Raw genomic sequence first — 27,762 nt, 5'->3', positions numbered from 1 at the left:
AATAATTGCCAATTTAAAGAGTTACTAAGAAATCTACTTATCTAACCAAATTCTAGAAAAATAATCAAATCAAGATTAAAATTGTACGATTATAAAGTTAAGGAAATTTTGGCTAATTTGTTTTTAAAACTTAATCTTATTAAGAGTATTGTAAATTCAAAATCAGAACACGGTTTTATTAGGGTATTAAATGTTTTGTCGCAGTCATGATTTGAAATCACAGTATCACAATATCGCTTCTTTAGACCCGTCATATATCTTCCAAACATATTTGTATTATCGCACCAGTCAATATTTATTTATATGTATGTATGTACATATATTATGTAGTGATTTTGTTCATTTATGAACGTTTCTTTGCCGCATTTCAAATGACATATTATGCTGCTATTATTTATTAATTCTTGCTTTCAATATGATACCTGTGTTATTAAATTGATTTGATGCCTATCTTGGAATATAATTTGCAATTCAGTTATGTCCCAGCAAAAAATTCCTCCCAAAATCATGGGTTTCGTAAGGGATTTTTGGCAGCCGTAACTACTCTCAAACCCCCTTTCTTCCCCATTATTTTTACAAGGGCATGTCGCACTCATTTTGTAGTTATTTTATGACCACTAGAATAACTAGTTATTCTGTGGCCACTAGAAGTCGAAAAGTAAGGTGGAAAAAATTCTATTTTTAGACAGTTGATGTAGAGAATTTGTTTTTAATTTCATCACACATCTTACTTTTAAAAAGTCCTAGAATACATCAAAACTCTAAATCCTACCTGGACGCCAGGAATCTATAAAAATCAAAAGTGTGTTTTATACTTCATCTAATTGTATGCCAAGTTGTCCCATAAAACATCATTTTACATGGATGACGTCAAAGGCAAAAATGTTCTCCGTCAAACTTCACTGTGAGTCACCAAAGAAATATCTTTTTTCATTACATATAACAATCAATACCAATTTTTTCAACAAAACACGTTATTTATTAATGAAATTGTTTTAGTTCTTTTTCAAGGTGATACCTGAAAATTAGTTTAAGACAAATAGTACTAAAAAAGAAATATTCTATACAAAATTTCACTAAAAGTCTCAGAATTAACTACTTATCCAGGTATAATCATTTTTATGAAAATAACACTACATATTTAAACTATATATCAAGAACTAGGGGGTGGGGGCAAAATATATTATGTTGAAATCTGTAATCATAATTCTTTGATAAGATTTCTTTGATGTAAAAATTTATTTTCTTTTGATATTATCCCAAAAAAGTGAAATACTTTGAGAGTTGTTGATTCTGTATCAAAACATTCAAAATTAACAGTAACAAGTAAGAACGGCGTTAATTTCGGGCAGGCCGAACTTGTTATACCCTCCACAACGAGTTAAACTGAAATATAATGGAGCAATTAGTTTCCTTTCGTTTATGAAAAAGACTAAATACTAAACCTTCAAAATATCGAAATTCGGGAGGTACCATTCCATGGGGGCTATATCAAAACATCGATCTATACTTACAAATTTCTTGCGGAAAGCTATATGAAGGCGTGAACCCTTACCGACAAATTTCTGGGAGAAATTTTTATAACCTCAACGAAGATTAAGTAAAAAATTTCAGCCATTTCGGGGTGATAATGAGGCTAAAACCTTGAAAATACCGAAAATCGGGAGGTACCGTTTTATGGGGGCGTGGACCTATACAGACAAATTTCTGGGGGGAAAGTTTTATACCCCAAACGAAGACTAAGTACCAAATTCCACCCATTTCGGTGTGATAATGAGGCTAAAACCTTAAAAATACCGAAAATCGGGTGGTACCGTTCTATGGGGGCTATATCAAAACGTGAACCGATATAGCCCATTTGCAATACCAAATACCCTAGGAGTAATAGAAGCTTCTATACCAAATTATAAACCTCTATCTTTAAAATTGCGAGCCATATCTTGATTTCAACTGACGGATGGACAGACGAACATGGTTATATTGACTTAGAATTTTACCCTGATCAAGAATATATATACTTTATAGGGTATCCGCTGAATATTTCGATTGGTTAAAAACGGAGTGAAAAATTTAATTATACCCTCCATATTATGGTGGAGGGTAGAAAAATGCAAACAAACAATTTCTACTATTAATATACACCCTGTTTCATGTCAATAGCACATTTCAAATTGTATTTTATACCCTCCACCATAGGATGGGGGTATATTAAGTTTGTCACTACGTTTGTAACTACTCGAAATAATCATTGTAGACCCCACAAACTATATATATTCTTGACCAGCGTGCAATTCTACATTGATATAGCCATGCCCGTCCTTCTGTCCGTCTGTGGAAATCACTCTAGCGTCCGAACGGATTGACGTAGGTGGATGAAATTTTGGGAAAATCTATTATATGTACGTAGGAAACGGGCTATGTAGGTCCATGCTTTCGTATAGCCTCCATACAAAATGACGCGTGACGCGTCGTCGTTTTAGGGAATTTTTAAGATATTTGTCCCATTTTACCACCGAATTGGTTGTAATTTGGTATTTTGTGTCTCCAGAGGCCAAAAAACATTCCTACCAAAGTTGGTTTATATAGGTCCACGTTTTGGTATTACCCCCATATAACGCCCCATATAAAGTACGCGTCATTTTAATATATTTTGAATGTATTAGTCACATTTAACAACAGAATCGGTTGCAAATTTGTATTTTGCATTTCCAGAGGCTAAGAAACATTTCTACCATAAAATGTTTATATAGGTCCACGTTTTGATATAGCCCCATAGGACGATATCTGCCGATTTTCGGTATTTTGAAGGTTTTGGCCTCATTATCACACCGAGATGGCTGAAATTTGGTATTTAGTCTTCGTTTGGGGTATAAAACTTTCCCCCAGAAGTTCGTAGGTATAGGTCCACGCCATCATATAGCCCCCATAGAACAGTACATTGAGATTTTCGGTATTTTGAAGGTTGTGGCCACATTAATCCACCGAAATGACTGAAATTTGTGGTGGAGGGTATAAAAAGTTCGGCCCGACCGAACTTAACGCTTTTCCTACTTCTTGTTACTTCAGTTTAGACGATATCCGTGGAATAACCTCGGGAAAGTTTATATATCTTGGTTTGTAATTTTATGAAGTATATTTCAACAAAAATTTGGCTTCGATAACCTACCGTTATAATTTTTTTAATTTTCTTTCAAAAATCCCAATAACTTGAGTACAAATGTAAATTTTGAATGCTACTGTTACGATTCTTTAAAATTCGAATAAATAAAAGCTATTTCAAGTTTAAAACGCTAAAATTGGTCAAACTATGACTTTAATACCGGGGAAATTAGACCTCATAAAAGCTGTGGACTTCAATTATCTATAATACATTAACAAAACAAACAAAAAAAAAAAAACGAAGGAATGGTGCAAAACAAACTTGAAATTCAACTGAAAATTGTGCATTTTTGATCGAGAAACTTCAAATTCCTACGACTCCTATTCCATAATACGGGTCAATCTTGGCATTAAGATAAGTTAATCATTAAAATAGCAGGTGATTGTTATTGCTCTGGGTCTGAGCCAACATACTATCAAGAAACAAGTGAGCCAAGGCTATAGTCGGGTCGGGGCCGACTATGTGATACCCTACACCACTACCCCTGTTCATAAGCTTTTGACTAAATAAAATATAAAAATTGGGATAGCTTAGCGCTCTGAATGCTCTAGTTGCTCTGAATGTCTTCATTAACACAGGTAAATTTTTTTGAAACGCATTTAAGTGCATCGACATTACAACCCAAATAAATAAAAAATGGAAAAGTGGGATGTATGCCAACCATCAATAGGCTTCTTTCTCTGTTAGACCCCCATCAACCACCAAAATTTCGTGAGGATCCGATCAAAATTTCGTAGTGTGATTGCACAAAAATGGAAAAAGGGATGCATTACCGACTATTGCGATATCTCTGTTGTTTGACCACCTATGACAACCTACTTCACATCGTTGTAAAGGTGATATTTTCTACTTTCCTTGCCAGGTTTTGCTTTCGATATACCTCCTACAGATGGGAGATTTTAACTTTGAAATAAAACGTTGGTCTTTTTTCCAAATATTTTTTTCACATTCGGACCCCTGAATAATCCGACCATTATCAAAAATCAAAAGGTTTTTTCCTCTGTGGGACCCCCAATAACACCCAAAAGTTCGTGACGATCCAATTAAAATTGCGACCTGTAGCGTGATTTCCAAAAATGTGGAAAAATGGGATGTATTACTGACTATTGCGATATGTCCGTTATTTGGATACCTACGCCAACCTGCTTTACATCATTGTAATGATGGGATTTTTTACTTTCATTGTTAGACTTTGCTTTTGGAAGGTCCCGAACCAAAGCTGTGATATTCGTCATTATTATTAAAATCGCAAAAATGAAAAGTTGTGTTCTATTAGCGGCTATTGCGATATCTTCGTTGTTTGACCACCTACGACAACCTACGTAACATGCATGCAAAGGTGATATTTTCTACTTTCATTAGCATCTGTAGGATCCCCATTAACCCCCAAAATTTCGTGACGATCCGATCAAAATTGCGACCTGTAGCGTAATTTCCAAAAAAGTGGAAAAATGGGATGTATTAACGACTATTGGGAAATCTCCGTTATTTGGTCACCTACGCCGACCTAGTTTACATCATTGTAAAGACGGGGTCTTCTACTTTCATTGCCCGGCTTTGCTTTTGGAAAGTCCCCAACCAAAGCTGTGATAATCGTCATGATAATTAAAATCGCGAAAATGAAAATTTGGGTTTTATTTGCGACTATTGTGATATCTTCGTTGTTTGATCACCTACGAGAACCTACTTTACATCATTAGAAAGGTGATATTTTCTACTTTTATTGTCAGGTTTTGCTTTTGGTATACCCTGTATACAAGCTGAGATATTCGCTTTGGGAAAAAACGTTGTCGTTCTATCCACATCAGTTTTTTGCCCATTCCGACCCCTAAATATTATCCGACCAACACCAAAATCAATAGGCTTCTTCCCCTCCGGGACCCCCATCAACATCCAAAATTTTGTGACGATCCGATCAAAATTGCGACCTGTAGCGTGATTACAAGGTTTAGATGGGCAGACGGACAGACGGACGGACTGACGGACGGACACACATAGCCAGATCGACTCAGCTCGTCGAGACATTCATTTTGGTATATATAAGTATGGGTCTACGACCATTATTTCGATGCGTTACAAACTTTTTGGCCAAAACCAACTTATAATACCCTCCCCACATAGTGGTGTAGGGTATAAAAACGAGGTCATACCTATACACAGAAAGAAACTAGGTGTTTTTTGCAACTTTCAGGCTATTTTCTCAGGAAGTATGGACTTACCCCTGATGAAACTTGTACCGTTGTATGGAGGGCAGTGAATACAAGTTGCTAAAACAAAAATCAAAGCGATTCGAGAGATGGCCCTAAACTTAACTTTTCCGAAATTTTGTGTGGGAGGTAGCCGAAGGAGTGGACCGATTGAAACCTTATTTAAGTCTGGTAGAAATTTCATAATGTGCAATGTATGGACCAAATCGGTTACTCCCTTTAAGAGTTATCTTGCGCACAAATTTTCCGAACATTTTGGAACTTTTGTGGGAGAGGTACCGGAAGGAGAGGACCGATATAGCCCATCTTCGAACTTAAACTAAGTTTGGGTAAAATATTACGAAAGCCAAAATTTGGTTCCAATCGGTTGATCCGTTCGAGAGTTATCCTGCGCTCCAGCCAGACAGCCAGACAGACGGACGGACATTGCTCAATCGACTCCAAATTGTCTGAAACACATTTCGTCCAAACATACTTGGCGTCTAAAACCATTATTTCGATGAGGCACATTTTGCCCGTATGAAAGTGTATATACCCTCGTTAGCATTAATGCTGAGGGTATAATTAAAAAAAATTATAACGGTACGTTATCGAAGCTAAACTTTTTGTTGAAAGATACTTCATAAAATTACAAACCAAGATATATCAACTTTCCCGAGGTTATTCCACGAATATCGACTAAACTGAAGTAACAACCAGTAAGGAAAGGATCAAAGTCGGGCGGGGCCGACTATATGATACCCTACACCACTGTGAATATGTAAAATATAAATCGGAGCTATATCCAGATCTAAACCGATTTTGATATAATTTGGCACATTTATTTCCAGACCGAATTCAGTCACACATTCCAAATATCATTGAAATCCGACTTATATAGCGTGTTTGGAGCAGCAAATACGCGAAATCGGCCGAAAATATATATGGGTGCTATATCCAAATCTGAACCGATTTCGATATAATTTGGCACATTTATTTCTAGACTGAATTCAGTCACACATTCCAAATTTCATCGAAATCGGAAATATATAGCGTGTTTGGTACAGAAAATACGTGAAATCGGCCGAAAATATATATGGGAGCTATATCCAAATCTGAACCGATTTCTATATAATTTGGCACACTTATTTCTATACCAAATTCAGTCAAACATTCCAAATTTCATTAAAATCGGACGTATATAGCGTGATTGGTACATCGCATACGTGAAATCGGGCGAACATATATATGGAAGCTATATCCAAATCTGAACCGATTTCGATATAATTTGGCACATTTATTTTTAGACCAAATTCAGTCACACATTCCAAATTTCATCGAAATCGGACATATATAGCGTGTGTGTTACAGAAAATACGTGAAATCGGCCGAAAATATATATGGGGGCTATACCAAAACTTGGACCGATATAGCCCATCTTCGAACTTGATCTTCCGACGGCTAAAAAAATGGTATTCCCCAATTTTCAGCGAAATCGGTCAACAAATGCGACCTGTATGTTGCGAACGGACGGACGGACGGACGGACGGACGGACGGACGGACGGACGGACATGCATAAATCGACTCAGAAAGTGATTCTATGTATATCCCTAGAAGGAACTATGGGTCTATCTCGCTTCCTTTTGTATGTTACATACAAATGCACTAACACATAATACCCCTTACCACATAGTGGTGTAGGGTATAAAAAGCAATTTGAAATGTGCTATTGAAACAGAGTGTACATACATATGTACAAATTAATTCGTGCATTATCCACATTCTTAATGCCCAAAATCAAAGGAAATTTAAACTGAATTTAGCAATTTCAATATGGCAATGCTGTTGAAAATCTATTGTCTTTTGTCAAATTTCCATGTTTAAGAAAATAAAAATGGAAAGCAAATCAGCAATTTTCGCGTTTCTTCAAAATAAGTAGTGGTCTTTCGCGAGTAGAATAGCAGCTAATCGTTTTTCACGCCTTCTATCAAATCTATTTTTACAATTTTTATTTTCACAAAAAATTTCATTACCCACCATACCAATTCTATCGAAAATTATATCTTCCTCAAATGTTTTTTAAAGTTTTGCAATATTTTTATAATATTAAAAAGACTCAAAAATATCGCGAATAAATTAAATTTATTTTTGCTTCATCGTGGTGAAAAGATCAAAGGTAGAAAGTGCATTTGTTTTGCATATTTTGGCGATCTTTTGTAAAGCGTTATGAAATGGTCTGCTGGGTACAAACAAACAACACAAACAGCTGTTTCATAAATGCAGATACTATCGTCTGTCAGGGTGAAAAATTAATTCAAATTAGGACATTTTTAATGCAAATTAACTCTGCCGTCTGTCTAGTGTATTATTCTATTTGTAATTCGAATTATTCCATTTGAAATTCGAATTATTCCACTTATAATACCAATTATTTCTTTTGTAATTCGAATTATTCTATTTGTAATTCGAATTATTTTATTTGAAATTACAAATGAATAATTCGAATTACAAATGGAATATTTCGAATAACAAATGGAATAATTCGAATTACAAAAGGAATAATTCGAATTACAAATGGAGCAATTCGAATTACAGATGGAATTCTCGAATTACAAATGAAATGTTACGAATTACAATTAAAATAATTCGAATAACATCTGAAAAAGGTGTAGATAAGTACTTTATTCTTAGTTTTGCATCGATTCCTTTGGTTCTGTGTATTTGTCTAAAACTAATTTTCAGGTTACTTTCACGCATCACCTCGAAAAAAGAAGGAAAACAATTTCATCAAAAAATAATTTCGTGTTTTGTTGACAACATTCATAAAGATATTTCATTGTTGTATCATGTAAATAGATATTACATTTCTACGGTGACCTACAGCGAAATTTGACGGAGAATATTTTTGTCTTTGACGTCATCCATCTAGAATGATGTTTTGTTGGACAACTTGCTTCTTGATCAGCGTAAAGTTCTAAGTCGTCCGTCTGTCAGTCCATCTGTTGTAATCACGCTATCTTCCGAACGAGTCGAGCTACAAAGCTGAAATTTTGTACACAAGTGTTTTGGGTCTGAACTTAGATCAAGTTCGAAGATGGGCTATATCGGTCCACATTTTGGTATAGGCCACACATAACGGTACCACAGGACCAAGGAACTTCTGCACCAAAAATGGAACTTCTGCACCAAAAATTTTCTTATAGCCCCCATATAACGGTACCGCCCGATTTCCGGTATTTTGACATATAGCTAATGTTCTCGCCGAATTATCTATAATTTGGCATTCAGGTTTCTCAGTGATCAAAAAACTTCTCCACCAAAAATTATGGTCATAGGTATACGTTTTGGTACAGCCCCCATATAGCGGTACCGCCCCATTTAAGCTATTTGGACGTTTTTAGCTACACTTTCAGACCGAATTAGCTATAATTTGACATTTAGGGTTCCCAGTGTCAAAGAAACTCCTCCACTATAAATTATGGACATAGGTCCACGTTTTCTTTTAGCCCCCATATAACGGCATCGCTCGATTTCAGGTATTTTGACGGTTTTAGCTAAATTTTCTGGCCTAATTAGCTAAAATTTGGCATTTAGGGTTTCTAGTAGTCAAGATACTTCTCCACCTAAAATTTTGGCTTATGCACTTTCGCAACAGAATGAAGCCTAATAATTCCATATTAGCTCAGAGTATTTCATTGTGGAGGGTATAAAAAGTTCGGCCCGGCCGAACTTAAGGTTTTTAACTTGTTGATATATAGAAATTAGGACAATGCACTGAATGTATCGCAGTCTTATAAAACAAAAATGAATGAACAAATGAAAAGTGCTTACTCATGAAAAGTTTTTACGGATTCTGAAACAACAATGTTCATAGATGAGAAAAACAAACAAAAAATCGCCGGAAGGATTTTTAAATAAATCGCGGTCAAAGGTCACCTTTTAAGGGAGTTTTTTCAAGATTTTTGCTTGGAAACCGAAAGCTTTATCGAAATGGGACTAAAGAGTATGAGGTCAGACACTTACTTTTTTTAACTTACGGAGGATATACAAAAAACTGTTTCCTCTCTCTAATGCGGCTATTTGTAAGATGGACAACAATGGAATACTCTAATTTTTACTTATGTCTTGTGTTATTTTAGGCAGAGTCACAATTTTTATACTGATAGGAGTAAAAGAAGAAATGTGTTTCAACTTTTAGTGTATTTTTGGACTAATAATTTGAAAACTTGTGATTTCTTCACATCAAGTTCAACTTAAAATTGCTACAATATATTTAAAAGGAAAATCATCTATTCCTTATACTTATAAATACAATTTAAAAAAAAATTGGCAAAATTTATGCATTTAAACTTTTACCCAAAAAACGCAGATGTATCAAAAAATTTATCGTTTTTCATTTCTCCTGAAAATTTCTGTTTTTAAGATACGAGGTTGAGATAGTAATCCATCGATTTATCAGATTGTTGTATTGTTTCAAAAAAATTTTTTTTATTTTATGGATATGGATATTTTCCTTACAGACTATATAATTAAAAATGTTGTACTTAATTTTCTGAATTTAAATATATTACAATTTTACTTTTCAGAGTATTAGGATTCATAGAAAAATCAATAAGATTATATAATTCATTAAAATCTTTAGACATTCCTGTTAAGGGATCAGCATTTGTATAATTCATTCTAGAAAATTGAATAGCTAGTGGTACATAATTGCGAGTAGCTCTTTGGGGAATATTAAAGCGAATATTGTTGATTAGAAATCCAGCATTAACGTCACCCATTATCACATTAAAAAGGAATGATACATTTAACATTTTTCTTCGGCTTTTTAAAGTTGGCAGCTTGATGAGGGAAAGTCTATAATGAACGATTATGGAACGAAAAGTTTAAGCTCCGTAAACAGAAAAGTAAGAATTGCTTTTGAACGGACTCGATGCGATCGCTGTGGGTATTATATATAGGATCCCATATGATCGATGAATATTCTAGTATAGGGCGAACAAGCGTTGTGTATAATTTTTTTGTGACATAAGGATCCATGAACTCCTTACTCCACCGTTTAACAAATCCGAGCACTGACTTGGCTTTGTTTATTGTTACCGAAATGTGTGAGTTAAAATTCAGTTTACGATCCAAAAGAACTCGAGATCCACAAACGTGTTAACTTTCTCCAGAGAGTAGTCGTTGAGAGTATAACCAGTATCCATTAACTTCTTTCTCGCAAATCTCATGAGTTTGCATTTCGAGTAATTTATTTCCATAAGGTTAATATTACACCAATTAGCAAACGAATTCAGATCATCTTGCAACAGCTGATTGACATATCTGTAAAACTGAGAAATATTTTCACATCGTCGGCGTACATCAAGATATTTGAAAACTTTATTGTTTGAGGCAAGTCGTTTATAAATTATGAAAACAGGAGTGGTCCTAGATGGCTACCTTGTGGTACTCCAGAGGAAACTACAATACTTCTCGATATGGTATTGTTAAAATTTACATTTTGTGTCCTATGTTTTAGGTATGAATAAATCCAGTTGACACTCCTGTTAGTAAATCCTAAGCACTCAAGTTTTATTCGTAAAAGCTTGTGATTTACTTTATAGAATGCTTTGCTGAAGTCCGTGTAAACAGCATCAGTTTGCTTTCCTTGAAGAAAACCCCGATTGATTGTTGTGCAAAAGTGAAGTATGTTAGTTGCTGTAGAGCACTTTTTCTGAAAACCGTACTGATAGGAGAACTAACATGGTGGTAAATGTTATCCGTGATGATTTTTTCAAAGAGCTTTGGAATCACACTTAATTTTGCAATTCCACGATAATTAGCAATATCGGATTTATTTCCACTTTTAAAGAGTGGTATGATATACGACGTTTTCCAGACGTCAGGAAAAACAGCTTGATTAATCGAAACGTTAAACAGCATAGTTAAAGGTAAAGCAAAAGCTGCTGCACATTTTATTAAAATGCAACTTGGGATCTTATCAGGTCCAAAATCATAGCCATATTTTAAATGTTTCAATTCTTTTAAAACCATTGTACTGTCCGATAGTGTAATTGATATTGATTGGTTAGAGTTGAGTTGAAAAGGGTACATGTTGTTAGAATAGGTTTTAGTTGAATATGTTGTTGTGAAAAAATCTGCGAATAAGTTGCTTATAACATTGTTGTCGGATGATTCTGTTTTTCCGTACCTTAAAGTTGCAGGAAAACCGCTGGCTTTACGTTTCGAATTGACAAATTTGTAAAAATATTTCGGGTTTTGTTTAAAGTTGTGTTTGAGTTTTGAAATATATTTTGAATAGCAAATATTATTCAAGTTGGTATATTCTGAGCGTGCAACTGAATATCTTCCGTAGTCGATAGCAGAACCAGTACGCTTGTATTTTTTGAACTGCTTATTTTTGTTATTCTTAGATCTTGCTAATGCTTTAGTGTTCCATGGTGGTCCTGACAGCTTTTTATAAAAATCTTTCGGCACGCAGACATCAATGTACTCATATATCTTTTTGTAAAATATGTTTATGACACAATTCAGATCATAAGTGCAGGATAAGAGGTCACGCCAGTCGGTGTTCTGTAATAATTCACATAACTGTAGATAGTTTGTTTTCGGAAAACATAAGGATTTTTCGATACGAATGTTATGTTCAACATTGTTGATAGCTGGAAAGGCGACCTTCATTTCTATTGTCGGATGGTATTGATCTTCTGGGCATGTTATTGGATCAGTTCGTTTAATGTAACATTCATCGACTTGATTTACAAAGATAAGGTCTAGTAACTTATGGCTGGAGTTACGAATAGAATTTACTTGAAAAAGACCAAAATCGAATAGTGTATCGAAGAATTCTTCATTGGATTTGTGTATATTTGCACGCATTAAGTATTTATCTTCGGGTAGGAAATTCCACGAAATACTTGGTACATTAAAATCACCTAAAACAAGAATTAAATCCTCTGGTTTAGCTTTTTGCAGAACAGCTTTAAAAGCTTGACTGTGCTTTTCATATGGTATTTGGGGAGACGAAGGTGGAATAAAGGAACATAATATTAGCATTTTCTTAGAATTATGTTTAACTTGAACGGCAACAAACTCAATGTTAAGTGTAGAATCAGTATCCAACAATTCACATGTAAAAATATTAGATACAGCTATTAGTACACCACCACCATTGCTACCTCGGTCACGTCTAAAGATATTGTATTTATTTGATAAAATTTCTGAGTTCATAATTGTCTCATTTAACCATGTCTCTGTCATTACTACGATATGATAAACAAAGGTAAAGCTTTCCAGATACAATTTATATTTTGGTTCGAATACCACGCACATTCTGATAGGCAATGGAAATAGTATCGTTATTAACAGTACTTAGTTTTTGAAACATTTTCGTTATTTTGAGGTATGAAGCCAAAATTAACGGTTCTTTGTCTTTCCCTGTATATATATTCACGAACAACTGTATATTCTGGCCAAAAATCAGGATCAATAAGCCGATTATAAATGTTATCAGAGACAGTAACTTTAAATGATCAAATAGAACGTTGTTGAATGGAGTTAAATTTGTGAATTAAAATATCAGTAGTTTGACCAAGTTTAGATTTAATGAAAAGGTCAATAGATTCAACTGTAGTTTCAGCTGCGAGTCTCGTAATAAAAACACTTTTTTCGGTGGAATGGCTCCAAGTGTAATAATACCAGGTTGTTCATCTTTCAAAGGGGAGCAGGAGGATTGTTGACTGTTCCTCCGTAAGTTATTGGTAGATTTTCAGACATCATGTTTGATAAATCATTTGACGACTGACAGTTTAAAGGCATGACATTATTTCAAATATATGAGTTCTTTGAAATTTGTGATGACATGTTAGATGTTAAAGTAGAGGAGCAATTTGAAGACGACGGAGCATTGATCTCATTGTTCTCATTTTCATCACGTTTCTCTTTGTTTACATTTCTGGCTGACTTACGTCGTTTCGGAGATGATTGCGGCGATTTTAGGTTATCCAGCAACTTATATTTTCCAATAATTTCCCAAAGTCATATATTCGATTCGTTAGTTTAGCCATTTCATCTTGAATCTCCAGATATATTTTCTTTTTCGAAATATTTCAATCGTGAGTTTTTTAATTGTGAAAATGAAATATACATATATTATTATATTATATAGGAACATTAAAAAAAGTATAATATTTGCTATCTATAGTAGTAAACTTAATATTGAATAGGGATTTTTAAATGGAATTTATTGGCTCCTAAAATGTTCTTGCAGACAGACATACTAACACTACAGTAAATAGAATAATAGTCACTTATACAACGTTTAAATATTTACCATTTCTTAAGATCTCCTTCCTCTTCGTCGACAACATTTTCTCAGAGTATTGGAAATAAATACCCCACCCCTGAACAAAAACGTTATAACAGTTGCAGAGCAACAACGCGACAGACAGCCATTAGGAACTACACGGAAAGAGATCGTCTTACACTGTCGGATCATTCATCAGTCGATTATACCAATCGTCGACATGTTACGCTGCTTCTAAATAGTCCGTCATCGGAAATTCTGAATAGTATTGCAAATTCTGCAACAAGTAACTCGCTTAAATGCTCCCAGCACCAGCAGAACAGTGCCGCCCAAGTAGCCGATAGTGAAAGGAGTATCAACAATTACAATGAGAATCCGCCAACAATTAATGCAAATGGTACTAGCCCCAATCAAAATCAAAAGTGGAAGAGTGTCCGAGCAGTTATGGCCTATTATTGTTCGTTGCGCCGCATTAAGAGGAACGGTCCACTTTAAATTAAATATACCTTTGTTATTGTTTCTAATCTACTACTACTACTACTTATCTAAATATTCGTATCTATCCAAACATAAATATTAACTTAGTTCTCTATTATGAAAAATCATGTCGTTTACATAATCACATTCAACCGTAAATACATATATATGTACATGCATATGCATATATGCATGTATGTACTTATTTGTGAAATTACGGGTAAAAAACTAGACACCTATAAAATACACACTCTCTGAGCATACATTCCTGGAACATGCATACATTCTGACATTATCCTCTACCACTACACCCCTTCCGTAGAACATATTAATATTTAATAGTACATATTTTTATTATTTTCTACTTGATGTAAGGAATGTCATCCTACTAATCAAACTTTCTATTTCTTCAACATTCGAACTTGCTACGTTTACTTCAATTTTGATCGGTGGCGATGTGAAAACCCTTCAGATGCTTTCTAGTTACAACAAATCAAACCTGTAATCTATAAAGTGCTTGTCATTGATCTGAACTAGAGTAGAGAACATTTTATGGAATAGTTGGAATTTTGGAATTTATTGAGTCTTTTTACGAGTCTTTAAACAAAATACAAATATTATGGGACATACTTAAAACTTATGGAAAGTTCTAAATATTTCCTCAAAAATTGTATCGAGCTATTTTTTTTTTTTTTTTTGTAAATTGATTTATTTTTCGATTTCATTTAAAATTGTTATATATAACTGGATTTAACAAACCCACTGGGTTTCAAATGTCAATTCCATTGCTTAAATTTCAAATAAATCCTCATAAAGAAGTTTAACCCTGCAAAAGGCTATAATATAAACATGGCCTTATTTTCCAAATATGATGTGTGTCTGGTTACTTGCAAGTTCTTGCTAGAAGAAATTTCTCCAGCAAGAAGTTGCAAGTTTTCATTGAAGAACTGTAAACAAAGTGTGTTAACAGACAACTTTCTGTAACAATTTGTACAAATTGTTACAAACTTTTGGGTAACCAGACAGATCTATGGTTAACTTGAAAATCATAATAATGAATGTATTTAATGGGGATAAGACCATACCTAAGTGAGGAAATATTATGGTCAGACATGCTCAACATTAAGGCTGGGAACATAGACATATCGTCACTTGTTGTCAAAATTGCTGTATTACGTTCTCATAACAAAAGTTCAAAATTTAAAGTAAATAATTTTCTGTGTTTTTACCTACGTTAAACCCTTAACTTCAATTCAAGGATAAATAAAACCAAATATTTAATGTGGAACAGAAAACTACTACTAATGAAGATGTCCGCGACTTCAAAAATAAGAAATAATATAAAGACATGTCTATCTCTGTAGAATTTGTAGCGTATCCAAACAGACTGGAAAATTTACATATTTTGGCCATAGTAGCCTGCCTTCAGCATGTGTAACAAGAATGCATTTGTATTGTAGCTCTCTAGTTCTGCCAGTTCTCAGATAAAAATTTTAATTCAAAATGTGAAAGCGGCTCCAATACTAACCATTGTTATATCTCCCGTACACCAATCGTAGTGATGGTTTAAACCAGTGTCAGGCACCATACTTTTCTATTGCATACTTTACGGGGCGTCATTGTGTGAGTGCATGATTTTTCAATGGGTTGAATTGTGTGTGCGGAGAGAGCAACGTTAAATGAGCGCACACGGGCGCCTAATTTCCTGGCCTGGGTTTTAACCAGGTATCGGCACTAATACAAACGCTTTGTTTGCGGTCTCAGGCATACTACTCTCTCTCGCTCTCTCCACAAACAGCGTGTGCGTTAATGCATTGCTAAAATTAAAAATCATTGAAGCAAGCGACAACAGAACCTTCTTCATTGACTTCTGAACGAAGATTGAATGGTGGTTGTTCTGTTGTTATTCTCATCAAGGGAACGTGTGCCCCTTTCTGCCGGATGCTGGTTAAACCGAGACTTTTTCTAAGTATGCGCGTTTTTACCATACATTACGAAAAAAGTAAACATTATCGCCAACCTTGTTTTTGTATAGATGAAGCTTCTGCACCCAGAATGAGTTCAGTCTTCACTGCTGCCGAATTCCTTATTCCCTTTTAGACTTTCACAGAAATGTTGGTGTGTTCTTATCGACCATTCCATTCCTCATCATCACTGCAGGCTTCAGACATTCCCAGTAGAGAAAATCTGTAACTCATTTTTTGAGTTACCTACAAAAATCTGTAAAATTAAAACGCAAAATTATGTACGAAAAGTATTAATATAAGTTTACAACATTGTTGATATCGGTGGGACTTAGCGACGACTTCACTTTGGTTGTTAACTTACAGAAAATTTCCGTTAATTACTGAAATTATAAGCATTTTAATTTCGATTTGAGCTGTTATAACCTAAGAGCTACATTGAAAAATTAGTAATCCACCGAAGTCCCAAACATTCAACCATTATGCTACGTTTCACGGGTGGTTAAGTCCGATCATCAGGCATATTAGAATGTTATTTTGGTGAGTGGACGAAGCCTAAGCTTGGAAACTAGCATTTATTGTTTTATGTCAGTTATTTAATTCCAAACTTTTCCTATGCCTTTTAAGAAATACTATGGCAGCTTTTTTCCACTTTTATTTTTATTTATCCTTCTGTATCAAAAGATTTGATCATCAATATTTGTCATCGGAAGTTTTGACAAGTTGATGGTGGCTTAGAACGCTATGACGCCGGCAACCGTGTTCCTTGGTTGTCGGAGACAGGTTCGAACACCAACCTGGCTCATGCTGGAATCATTTTTAGTTTTGCCTTATTAAGGGGAAGGTAATTTTATAGTGATATTTGAACTAGTTCTCTTTCGAGTTGAGCTGTTATGACCTAAAAGGCACGTTGAAATTTTAGGAATCCACTGAATCCAAACTCAAACAATATGAAGTATCCTGTAGTTTAGCGCGTGCATGACAGTGACAAGATTCCGACAAATAGTTTCATGGATACGAGAACATTATCTTCTCTATAATAGAGGGTAATGATGAAGTTAAGTCAATGGAGGAATACTCCAGACTTAAGCAATCAATATCTTCTACCCTATGTACTCATTGTAGTCTCTATACATCAAATTCATGTATATAAATAAAGGCCTATTGTATGCCAGAAGGCTCGAATGTGATGAAAAGAAGTTCAAAAGCCAAAATAAAGGTACGCCAGGTTAAATAAATACAAAACTTGTGGGTTATTTTGTAAAATCTTCATTAATCATTAATAGAACTAATGAAGGGGTTAATATTTTTGGGATTTTAATTGACCACTAAATATTTAAAAAAATTGCATTGTGGTAAGTAGACATCGGATTTTTGCATGTTTTTTATATCTCATCCGATTGGACTCAAATTTTGGATCTATGCGTTTTAAGGGTTAATTTTTCGATATTTGGGGTCATATCAAAAACATGCAAAAATATGCAAAAATTACGGCGTTTTGCACCGTTGGGTCAAACAATGCCAGGGCAGCAAGTTCAGGACGAAGATACCACAGATTATTAATTATGTTGTTATTTCCTTTTTCTGAAATTTGTGTGTCAATGTTTTCATATTTCAATACATTTTCAATGAGGTCTAGGTCTTGTTTTGATGCTAAACGTATCGTAGAATCTGAAGAACCCGAAAACAATCAAGCGTGGCTTCAAGAATGCAATTGTCATTGGTGCTCGACCCCTGTAAGGTGTATAGGAACGTTACTAGTAGAAGCTATCGGAGAGGATCCCTACAAATATAAGATCTCTAGAAGCTTTTTCCGTGAACAGCGGAAGGAACGAGGCTATTTGTGTGCACTGGCATGGAAAACTATTACCAGATATTCTCAAAACAGGGAAGAAAAAACGGGTTGCTGTTCTGGTATCACATGGGGGTAAAGAACAACTCCTAGGTGTTCCTAAAACTGACAGTAGCTCATGGGAGAAACAAGAACTAGCAGTGTACAAATGCCTAGAAAAATGGGGTCTCACCAGCTCGAGCAGATATTAGGTCGAGAGCTTCCGTACCACCGTACAAACTTGTTAGAAAATTGTTGAGAGGGATTTTTGACTGCAAGTTTGGAAGCACATCCGGACATCAACCAAACATGTTCAAGCGATTTCTATAAGAATAGTCTGTGTTTGACAAATCCAAGTTCGAAGTAGGCGAGAGTGTTTTAGAACTACTGCCCAGCCCACTTCCCAAGAACAAGAGGCCGTAGAAGCACCTTGTGTTCAAATCGTTCGAGACTGGACGCCCCCAGAATGTTTTTCTATTTTATTTATTTATTTGGTATCACACACGACAACAACTGAGTGTTATAAGTGAGAGTTTGGGTTATTGATTTTACAAAACGTATAATGAACAAGATAATGTTTATATCGATATAATACCCCGTTTATATATAACCGGATTTAACAAACCGACTGGGTTTTAAATGTCAATTCCATTGCTTATATTTCAAACAAATCCTTATAAAGAAGGTTAACCCTGCAAAAAGCTCTAATATAAACAGCATATTATATAGGATATATTGGGTAAACATTATCAATAGGTTAAAAAGAAATAGAGACAATAGATTGAGTTTAGTACAAAAAAAATAGTGAAAACGATATTCAGAAATGTTTTTAGGTCCAAAACAAGACCTAATCCGCATTCAAGATTTACCTAATACGAAAGGCAACAAATATCAGATAAAGGAAATAACAAAATGATAAATCATATGTGGCACCTTAGTCCTGAACTTATTGGTCTGGCATTGTTTGATCTGATAGTGCAAAACACCGTAAAGATCCAAAAGACGACAAAAATCTTAACAAAGCAAAGAATTTCTCCAGAAATAATCGATCCAAACTTACAAAAATCAACTGCCGAAATTCCTAGAAAAAGGTTTACCAGGCATAATTACAAGTGAGACTTAATTGTTGTTCAAGAGATTAAACTTTAACTCCGAATTTCTTGAAAAAGATAATGCAACTTGACCACAGAACATCAATTACCAGGAGGGGTAAAGGATGGTAAATAACTTGAAAATTTTGAGCGACATAGCAAGGAGTCGAGTTCATCACCAAGTTGTCATCTGTACCCAGATGGCTCCAAAACCACATTATGTCAGTCCCTTAATGCCCGTAATTTCAAGACTTAGCTATCTATGAGTTCACAGATATCTCCCGTGTAAGCAACGGTTTATAATTTCAACGCATAGGTAACGTTACCGAGTCAAAAACGCCCGTGTTACTTACACCAAGGATTTTACCTGGTTAATCGTTGCCAATGTGTTAAAAGTTGTAAAACACTTCTATATGGCAATGATTTTGCGAAATCATGAATAAAAATCACCAATATTACCACATGATTTCAAAATTTACACGCCTCGGTAAATAACATGGAGAAATTACTAAACGCGTAGGTAAAGATAACTAATAGGAAGCTACCTACCCGTTTACCCAGGCGTTGAAATTACGGGCATAAGTAAATTAAAATATGTATGAACAAAATGAAAGCGTTTGTCATTGAAGCCATACAATGAATGTACAAATGTCCATCTTTGTAAAAATAAAATTACATTGATGGAATGTTTGATGGATGGCGATGCCATTCCACGGCCGATATGTCTGATGAGTCTCTACAAAAGACGTAACATGTCACATAATGGTGGTTGTGGGGGTTCGCATCTTCGGCTTTCCTTTTTCACTTGCAAACATCATCGGTCATTAAGCTCGAGTCCAACGAGAAATGAATTAAAATTAATATTAAAATAGATCTTCGCCCTAATAGGCAAAATTTTCAAATAAAGTAAAATATATTCGTTCTCATTCCCAAAAATTTGATAATATAGGAAGAAAAAAGTTGTTTTTTTTTAATAGACTTCATTTTTGCCCTTAGGCCTTTTTCGGGACATTGGGTTTATTATCTCGAATTCAGTAAGACTTACGCACTTTGTTGTTCAGCAAGAAATGTTAAGAACATAATAGCTTTTAATTAAATGCGTAATGCAAGTAGCTTTAACCGTTCCACATATATGGACCGTCGAAGTCGCCAAAAAGCAAAAAAAAAAAAAAAAATAGATTTTCATAACTTCGAGGCCCCAGTACCACACGTTTTAACATATTCGAATTGTGCTCAAACTTTGGCAATCTTAAAATCTAACAATACTATAAGGTTTAGGCGGCTCCCCGGCTAAAAAATTCGAGATCGATTTGGTCCTTTGAGTTAAAACCAGCCCAATGCTACAAATTAAATTAAGATGCTACAAAAAATAAAATATTGAATTTTACATAAAACGTTTGATATTTTATCAAATTTTATATTTTTACATAGTTTAATAATAAAAAAATGGTATTACGATACCATATTTTTATACCCTACACCTCACTGTCGTAAATGGTCTCAATAACATAATAATCTGCTGAAAAAATCGACGTTATACGGTCAACAGTCTTAGTTTAGAACACTGTTATGTATTTTTTGATGGTTTTACCATCTTTAAATAACAATTTTACGACTTTTATGACGATTTTCGGCCAAAATCTTCTTGCATATTTTGCATATTCTGCATATTTTTTGCATATTTTGCATATTTTTTGCATATTTTGCATATTTTGTGTAAAGTTTATGTAAAGTTTGAGAAGTGTAAAGTTTATTTTGATTCTCACTGTATACCTATATGAATATTGTGAATTTTTTAAAAAGTCAACTTCTTATACCCGATAATTACAAATAATAAGAGAAATACCAGCTTTCCCCGAAATATTTTTAACATAGTTTAGATCAATGACAATATACCGAACAGAGGCTCTGAAGATTTTTCAAGTCAATTTGATTATTTTATAAAAAATTATATTACTTCAACTATTACGAATTTATATATGTACATATATCATCAAATCGGAAAAGACAACAACAAAGGACCCAAGAAACAAATCAGAAAAAAATTAGGTTTTTATAAAATAAATACTTTGCTGTTTTCTTTGCTTTCAAAGTCTATTATAAATTTGCAAAATGTTAAATTTCTTAATGACAACTAACGACATCAAAAAGATTTAAATGTACAAAGAAACTAACATGCTAATGTTAAAAAGCAAAAAAAATATATATATAGGTAAATATTAAATTCGAATGCTTGTACATATCAACCTTCAACCTTCTCAATATTCTATTATTCCAACATGCGTCAGTAAGATAAATTTATTTAGAAAGTTAATTCGCCGCCTCTTTTATTTGTTGTCTCCTGATAAGAAATATTAAAGCTTCCGCTTCTTTGGATTTCACAATGGAACCGCTTTTCGTTTTAGGTGTTATATTTACCCGATAAACCCCGATATCACATAAACAGTAGTAGGAGGCAGTTTTGTAATTAAAACGCAATTTAAATATTGATTGGATATTCACATTCACACATGACGAAATTCAATACAAAAAAAATCGAAAATGTTTACAATGAACTCATCGTTACCTATATTTGTGTACATGGTGTGCATACTTCGTTAAGGCTGGTTGGTGTTTTCTTAATAAAAAAAGGCAAATGCTTGATTGGCGTATTTGTGGCAACGATGTTACCTATTATTGGTAACGATACGGCTGTTGATATGCACAACGATTAAAATATTTATTGACAGAAAAAGCGAGAAGGATGCGAGTAGGTAATTTTTCAATTAAAATACAATTGAAACTCACAAATTCGAACCTTCAGACTCTAGAACGGAAGAAACTGTCATAGATATTTTCTTCACTTCGAAATTTTGGAAATAACTATAAATGTTTAGTATGTCAGTGCAAATCTCATATTGGGAACACAATAACTCGGTAATATTGTTATAAAGTTTAAAGTGAACAAAAAGTTGTTTGTTATAAAATTAGTTAATTTTAAGCGCTTTTTACTTCAATAGTTTCTCGATGAGCAATTCACATATGGATTGAATACAAATGCATAACGCATGTAGGTGGAAATACATGTCGCACCTGTTGAACAAAAGGGTAGTAACCAAGGCCTACACAATGTCGGCACTTAGACTAATCTTGACAACAAACATAATAACCGTTTCATTATTGTGATTTGAATTTCTTTGTATTTTAAATCAAAATAATGTTTTTGACAATCATAGTAATCAGGTGAGCTTATGGGCCGACGTTGTGTAGACCCAGATACTAACTCAAATGTTTATACCTTCAGCATTTATGCTAACGAGGGCATATAGACCCCAAATATGTTTGTTAGAAATCCGTCTTAGACAATTTGGAGTTGATTTAGCCATGTCCTTCCGCCTGTCTGGCTGGAGCGCATGATAACTCTCGAACGGATCAAACCATTCGGTCCAAAATTTGGTTTCATAATATTTTCTCCAAACTTAGTTTAAGTTCGAAGATGGATTAAATCGGTCCACTCCTTCCGGAACCTCCACCACAAAAGTTCGAAAATGTTCGGAAAATTTGTGCCCAAGATAACTCTTGAAGGGAGTAAGCGATTTGGTCCATACTTTGCACATCGTGAAATTTCTACCAGACTTAAATGAGGTTCCAATATTGCATCAATCGGACCACTCTTTCATGTACATCCCACACAAAACTTCGGAAAAGTTCAGTTTAGGACCTGCTCTCGAATCGATTTTTTTTTATAGCTACTTGTATTCACTGCCCGCATACGACGGTACAAGTTTCATCAAGGGCAAGTCCATACTTTCTAAGAAAATGACACCGTGCGTAGTGGTTGGAGCGCAAGATAACTCTCGAACGGATCTGTCGATTAGGATCTGTTCGAAGATCCTTTGGAAATGTATACCGCTGCTGTTCGTTGGGGTCCTGTTTACAGCGTTTTATGTTTTCCGTGGACAAGTCCATGCTTCTTGAGATACTGGTCCAAAAGTTATACAATGACCGACTGAAATGACTAGTGGGCGCGATGTCTATCGAAAAGATATGATTCCCAAATTAAGATCCACTTCCATAATTGACAATGTCGGTCCATTACTTTGAGTACCTCCTCCGCAACACCTTTGAACTTTAATCCCAATACACATTTGTGTCGTAAGCTTTTTTTGAAAACAAAAAAATGTTTCAATTTCCACAAGCTGATGGTATATTCCTGTCGACAAAGATTACTGATACTTTTTTACTTGTCCTATTCAACAGAGACATGAAACTATCGATACATAAATAGTTACTCCGAAGACATGAAGAGTAACATAACGGTATTTTTGACGAAATAGATTACAAAATAATGGGAGATTTTTACAGTGGGCGGAGTTGAGCGTTTTGTATCGTTTTTAATAAAGTGAAAAGTGAAATATTTCAACAATTTGAGTTAACACCCTTTAGTTGAACAGGTGTGATATGTATTTAAAAACAATATGTATCTGGGTACGGTGAAAAGGATAATTATTTTGGTTTCCTCGCCTTTGTTGTCATTGCCGATTTGATATTTAAAGTTCTGTATATCATTCATTCAGTCGAAAGAAAGCTTGTCTAACATAAATGACTCTCTATCTCTCTTTCGATTGGCCATTAAGTTGATATTTCTGAATAAATTACTTAATTTTATTTTACTACATATACATAAATGTATGTATTTTTTGTGTATTTATAATATACATAAATATTATTGTTTGTACTTGTAACGTAGAAGAGAAAGTTTAATATAGGAATGTTTTTCCGCCAAAAGAATGTTTGTTTTTCCGCCAAAAAAGAAACTACGACGTTTAAGGTGCTAGGTACCGGAGGAACGGAAAGAAAATTAAATTCAGAAGCTGTACAATTCCTTTATTTTTTCTTAGCTTTTGCAATCATTTTCTTACTGTCACTTAAGTAACTTTCTGAATGACATTTTGAATTCATCTAGGAAATCACGTATCGGAGATGGAACTTCGGATCCAGAATCCGATTGGTAAGTCCACAAAACAAAATAAAGAACCTACTAAAAGAACAGCTTAACTAATGGGTTGGCTAATCGGCATGTACGCTTTGTTAAACAAACAAAAACAATTTTAAATTAATACAAACAAAAACAACAAAATGTAATAAATTAAAGCACACATTCGTAATAACCAATTAATTTTGAAAACAAACAAAAATGTTTTGCGCATACCTATTCACCTACATAATATACATAAACAAATTTAAATACATATTTAGACTTGAAAATTTGATGCGAATTGTCAATTAAAAGAAACATATACAAACAATTTGTACCTTTATAGATATTACTTTTTGCAATTTTAGCGTTTCTTATTTTATTAGCGGTACAAAAAAAAAACGACAGCCGTGTCTAGCCCTGTCGTTGTTGACAAATTGATGCTTGCTTCAGTTTCCGTTCTGTTTGTTTTTGCCATCATACAATATTATGCCTCTCATACGTAATATTCATAAAGTTTGTTGGAATTTTTGAGGTAGCCTCGTTGAATTCAACCATGAGTGATAGATAATACGCTGAAGTTGCGTTCTTGTAAATACGTTAAGTTAAATTGAATTGTTAGATGTGAGAGCTTTGTAATGGAGAGAGTACACGGACCATAGTCATGTCCTGTCTTAGAGACGTTGAAAATTCCCTATCAAAACGTATGTAGGAATTTTAGAATTTAAAATAATTATTAAATAAAAGGCGGAAACATTTAAGTAATTAAAGCGAATAGCTTGGAATGAATTTTGTCTTAAGTTTTTTTTTCCAAAATTACTAAAATGTCTATGGAACTAAAATTACTAACCCTGTGTTAACTAACTTTTAGTCTTTTTTCTTTAGCTGTAATTTACAAAAAAACCTCTTAGTTTCTGTTTTATATTTTTTTGTTTGGTTTGATTTTTGAAACTCAATGTTGCTATTCTTTTTTTAGAAATCGATGTGAAGTGGAATTGCATGTGAAATGTGTGAGATGACACAGACAGACAAACAAACATACAATCTTTGTTGTATGGGTAGTAAATGTTTCCACGTTTCCGTTTCGTTTACGTTTCGATTTGCCTTTACATTTCTGTTTCGTTTTCATACTCCACATCCATAATCGTGTACCCGTACAGGGTGCTACTCTATGTGTAGATATGTATGTGCATCATAGTCTCCACCAATCTTCACTTCATCTATATGTTGATTAACTCGCTCGCTCGTTCGTTCCGTATCTGTGTCATCCTACAATTTTGTAAGTAGTCCATGTTATTGTAACGTAAGTAGTCAACTATTACCCCAGTTTACTGTTCCTATTTTGTTTTTGTGTTTTTTGTTCTTTGTAATTGTAATTTCGTTTAAAAAAGACAATAAATTAACCATATGTGCTTTAAATGTGTGTTTATTATTGGCCTTCGGAAAATTTCTTAGTCTTTTTCGTAATTAACAAGTTGGTGATTAATATAGTACTCTTATAACAACAGGACAAGATCGAATCAACGATGGATGAAACTTCGAACAACAGTTCAAATATCATCTGCTATGCAGAAGAAACCACCGCTGAAGAGGGAAGACTCATTTCTAAAACGATTCTCTACACGACAAATACCCGAAGCTCAGGTAAGCTACACACAAACACACCACTAAACAAATCTAATGTTTTTGATATTATTTCTCACGCAACAACATAGCGATAATTGTCTTTATTTATTTTGGGTAATTACTTGCATTCAAAAATTAAGAATTAAAGTCGAACATCAATTATCCGTAATGGTCGGGACCGGAGACATTACGGATAATCGATTTTCCCGGTGGGTTTGTTAAATTACAGCCTGTTTTTGTAAAAAAATTGTTTTTCAAACGAATGCACAGTGGATCAATTTGGGTGGAGAAAGTGGCCAAAAATATTTCCAGTGCAAGTTTCAAGTTAATACGCTGATTGCAGCTTTGTGCTGCTGTGCAGATGGTGGGCATCATGACTAAAATCTTAGGTAAAATTTAAGTACACGAGGGGAACTAGAAAACTTTCTAGCCTATGCAACACGCCGTGTTGTTTTTATGCTAACTATACTCGGGACAGTTTGACATACGATCGTGTGTTGTGTTGTTTACAGTGACTTGATTGAAACACCTCCAAAACATGGTTTTTGAACGCTTTTACAGCATCTTCTAGCGATTGCTGGTATTTTTCGGGCTCATATGCCTAGTTCCATGATTCGTCACATGGATCCATGTTATAAACGTCTTTTGAAGAACTGCGATCGTATTTTTTCGATCAACACGGGATCCAACGAGAAAATTTTTGCCATTTTCATGCAATTTTAAATGTTTGTTGTACCGATCAACACGGGATCCAACGAGAAAATTTTTGCCATTTTCATGCAATTTTAAATGTTAGTTGGTGGAAAAAATGCCCAATGATGCCTTTATCTCACGGTATATAACATGGCGATCTTGCATTATCCGTTCAAGCACGGCTTAATTTTTTCTGGCACAATGACCGTTTTTGAACGACTCTCGCGACCTTCGATTTTTAGCGATTATCGGCCTCGGTTGAATTCATTAAATCAGTTTTCATAGCGCTAAAGGATGGTCCTTTAACGACATACAAATATTTAATTTGATGTGATTATCCACGTCGAAAGTTGTGAAAAAATTATGAATGACGAAAATGTTCACAAGTTCGGATGAGAACATTCCGGCGTCTATAATTTCATTAGTCTATGATATAAGTAAATAAAGGGAAAATTAACAAGGCGAACAGATTACCAGTGTTACGAGTGGCGATCGAAAACCAAGCGCCGATAATAATGCCGAAAGGTCGCGTAGGCGCAAAAACAACACTCTTTAGAAAACTCCTTGATGATGAGGAGTAGGCTGTTTTCTAACGAGTATACAAATTGAACAAATGAATTTAAGGCTAAGAACGAACATTATGAAACCATGCAAATTTATACTGAATATTAATTCTCACTTTAACAGTTATTGTTTAATGCGATTTTTCACTGATAATTTTGTCATGTCTATGGTTATCGAGTTTACAGTAATGCAGCAAAGTAATGCTGGGTATTCATTGTCAGTTTTGTATAACAGCTTAGCTCAAATATCGCTTGCTTGACAGTGTGACCATCCATGTTTGTCGCTACACGTACATTTTGATTGTTTGACTGCTTAAAGAGGACATTTATAGAAACTTAAGAAAGCTGGGCTCATATATTTTGTCACAACGAGATAAAATTCCTATTTTATTCGGAAACTTTTCAAGGAAGATTTCGATCCTTTAACAATCCTAAACGAAAATTTTCAGCTGATATTATTCGAAGGTGAAGCAAAAACCCATCATAATACCTGTATTCTAGATATGTAACTAAATATAGTCAATCTGGATGAAAACTGCTAAGAACATTAAAAAATCACAAACGGACAACTTTTTGGGGGAACGTTTTGTAGCCCCAAAGAACACAAAATACTAAATTGCATCCATTTCTGTAGAATAATGCGGCTAAAACCTGAAAATGCCGAAATCGGGCGATACAGTTCATTGGGTAAAGATCACCTTTAAAATGATGTAAAATAGGTTGGTGTAGGTGGTCAAACAACGGTGATATCGCAAAAGTGGGTAGTACATCCCATTTTTGTTTTGCTTTGAATTGTAATGACGAATATCCATCTCAGCTTTGGTTGGGTGCATTTCAACAAAACTGTCCGATACGATTTGTACAAAGCTTATTTCTAGTAAGCACAAAGCTTTACTCTATTCAGG

At 34.4% G+C, this 27,762-nt stretch overlaps 1 protein-coding gene and 1 long non-coding RNA gene across 16 annotated transcripts in view; both read left to right on the top strand.

The window, feature by feature from the left end:
- The window catches only part of Cngl (Cyclic nucleotide-gated ion channel-like), a 139,601-nt gene that overhangs the window by 65,773 nt on the left and 46,066 nt on the right, over positions 1 to 27,762 (top strand). For 14 of the 15 annotated variants that reach the window (XM_073978952.1, XM_073978948.1, XM_073978945.1 and 11 more), the window contains exons 4-5: positions 23,964 to 24,008; positions 25,484 to 25,619. In XM_073978952.1, the coding sequence (XP_073835053.1) occupies positions 23,964 to 24,008; positions 25,484 to 25,619 (181 nt within the window). Of the gene's footprint in view, positions 1 to 23,963; positions 24,009 to 25,129; positions 25,255 to 25,483; positions 25,620 to 27,762 lie in introns of those variants that run through there. The other variant, XM_073978957.1, reaches the window with a different exon arrangement.
- On the top strand, positions 9,830 to 15,323 carry LOC141399724 (uncharacterized). The gene is made up of 2 exons (XR_012411914.1): positions 9,830 to 10,868; positions 10,901 to 15,323. It is a non-coding gene; the product is annotated as an uncharacterized lncRNA (long non-coding RNA).

The sequence above is a fragment of the Musca autumnalis genome, unplaced genomic scaffold (assembly GCF_047663935.1).
Source record: "Musca autumnalis isolate F117 unplaced genomic scaffold, ASM4766393v1 scaffold_3, whole genome shotgun sequence".
Taxonomy (NCBI): Eukaryota; Metazoa; Arthropoda; class Insecta; order Diptera; family Muscidae; genus Musca; species Musca autumnalis.
Note: the sequence above shows the minus strand (reverse complement) of the source record. Positions and strands in the feature narration are given on the sequence as shown.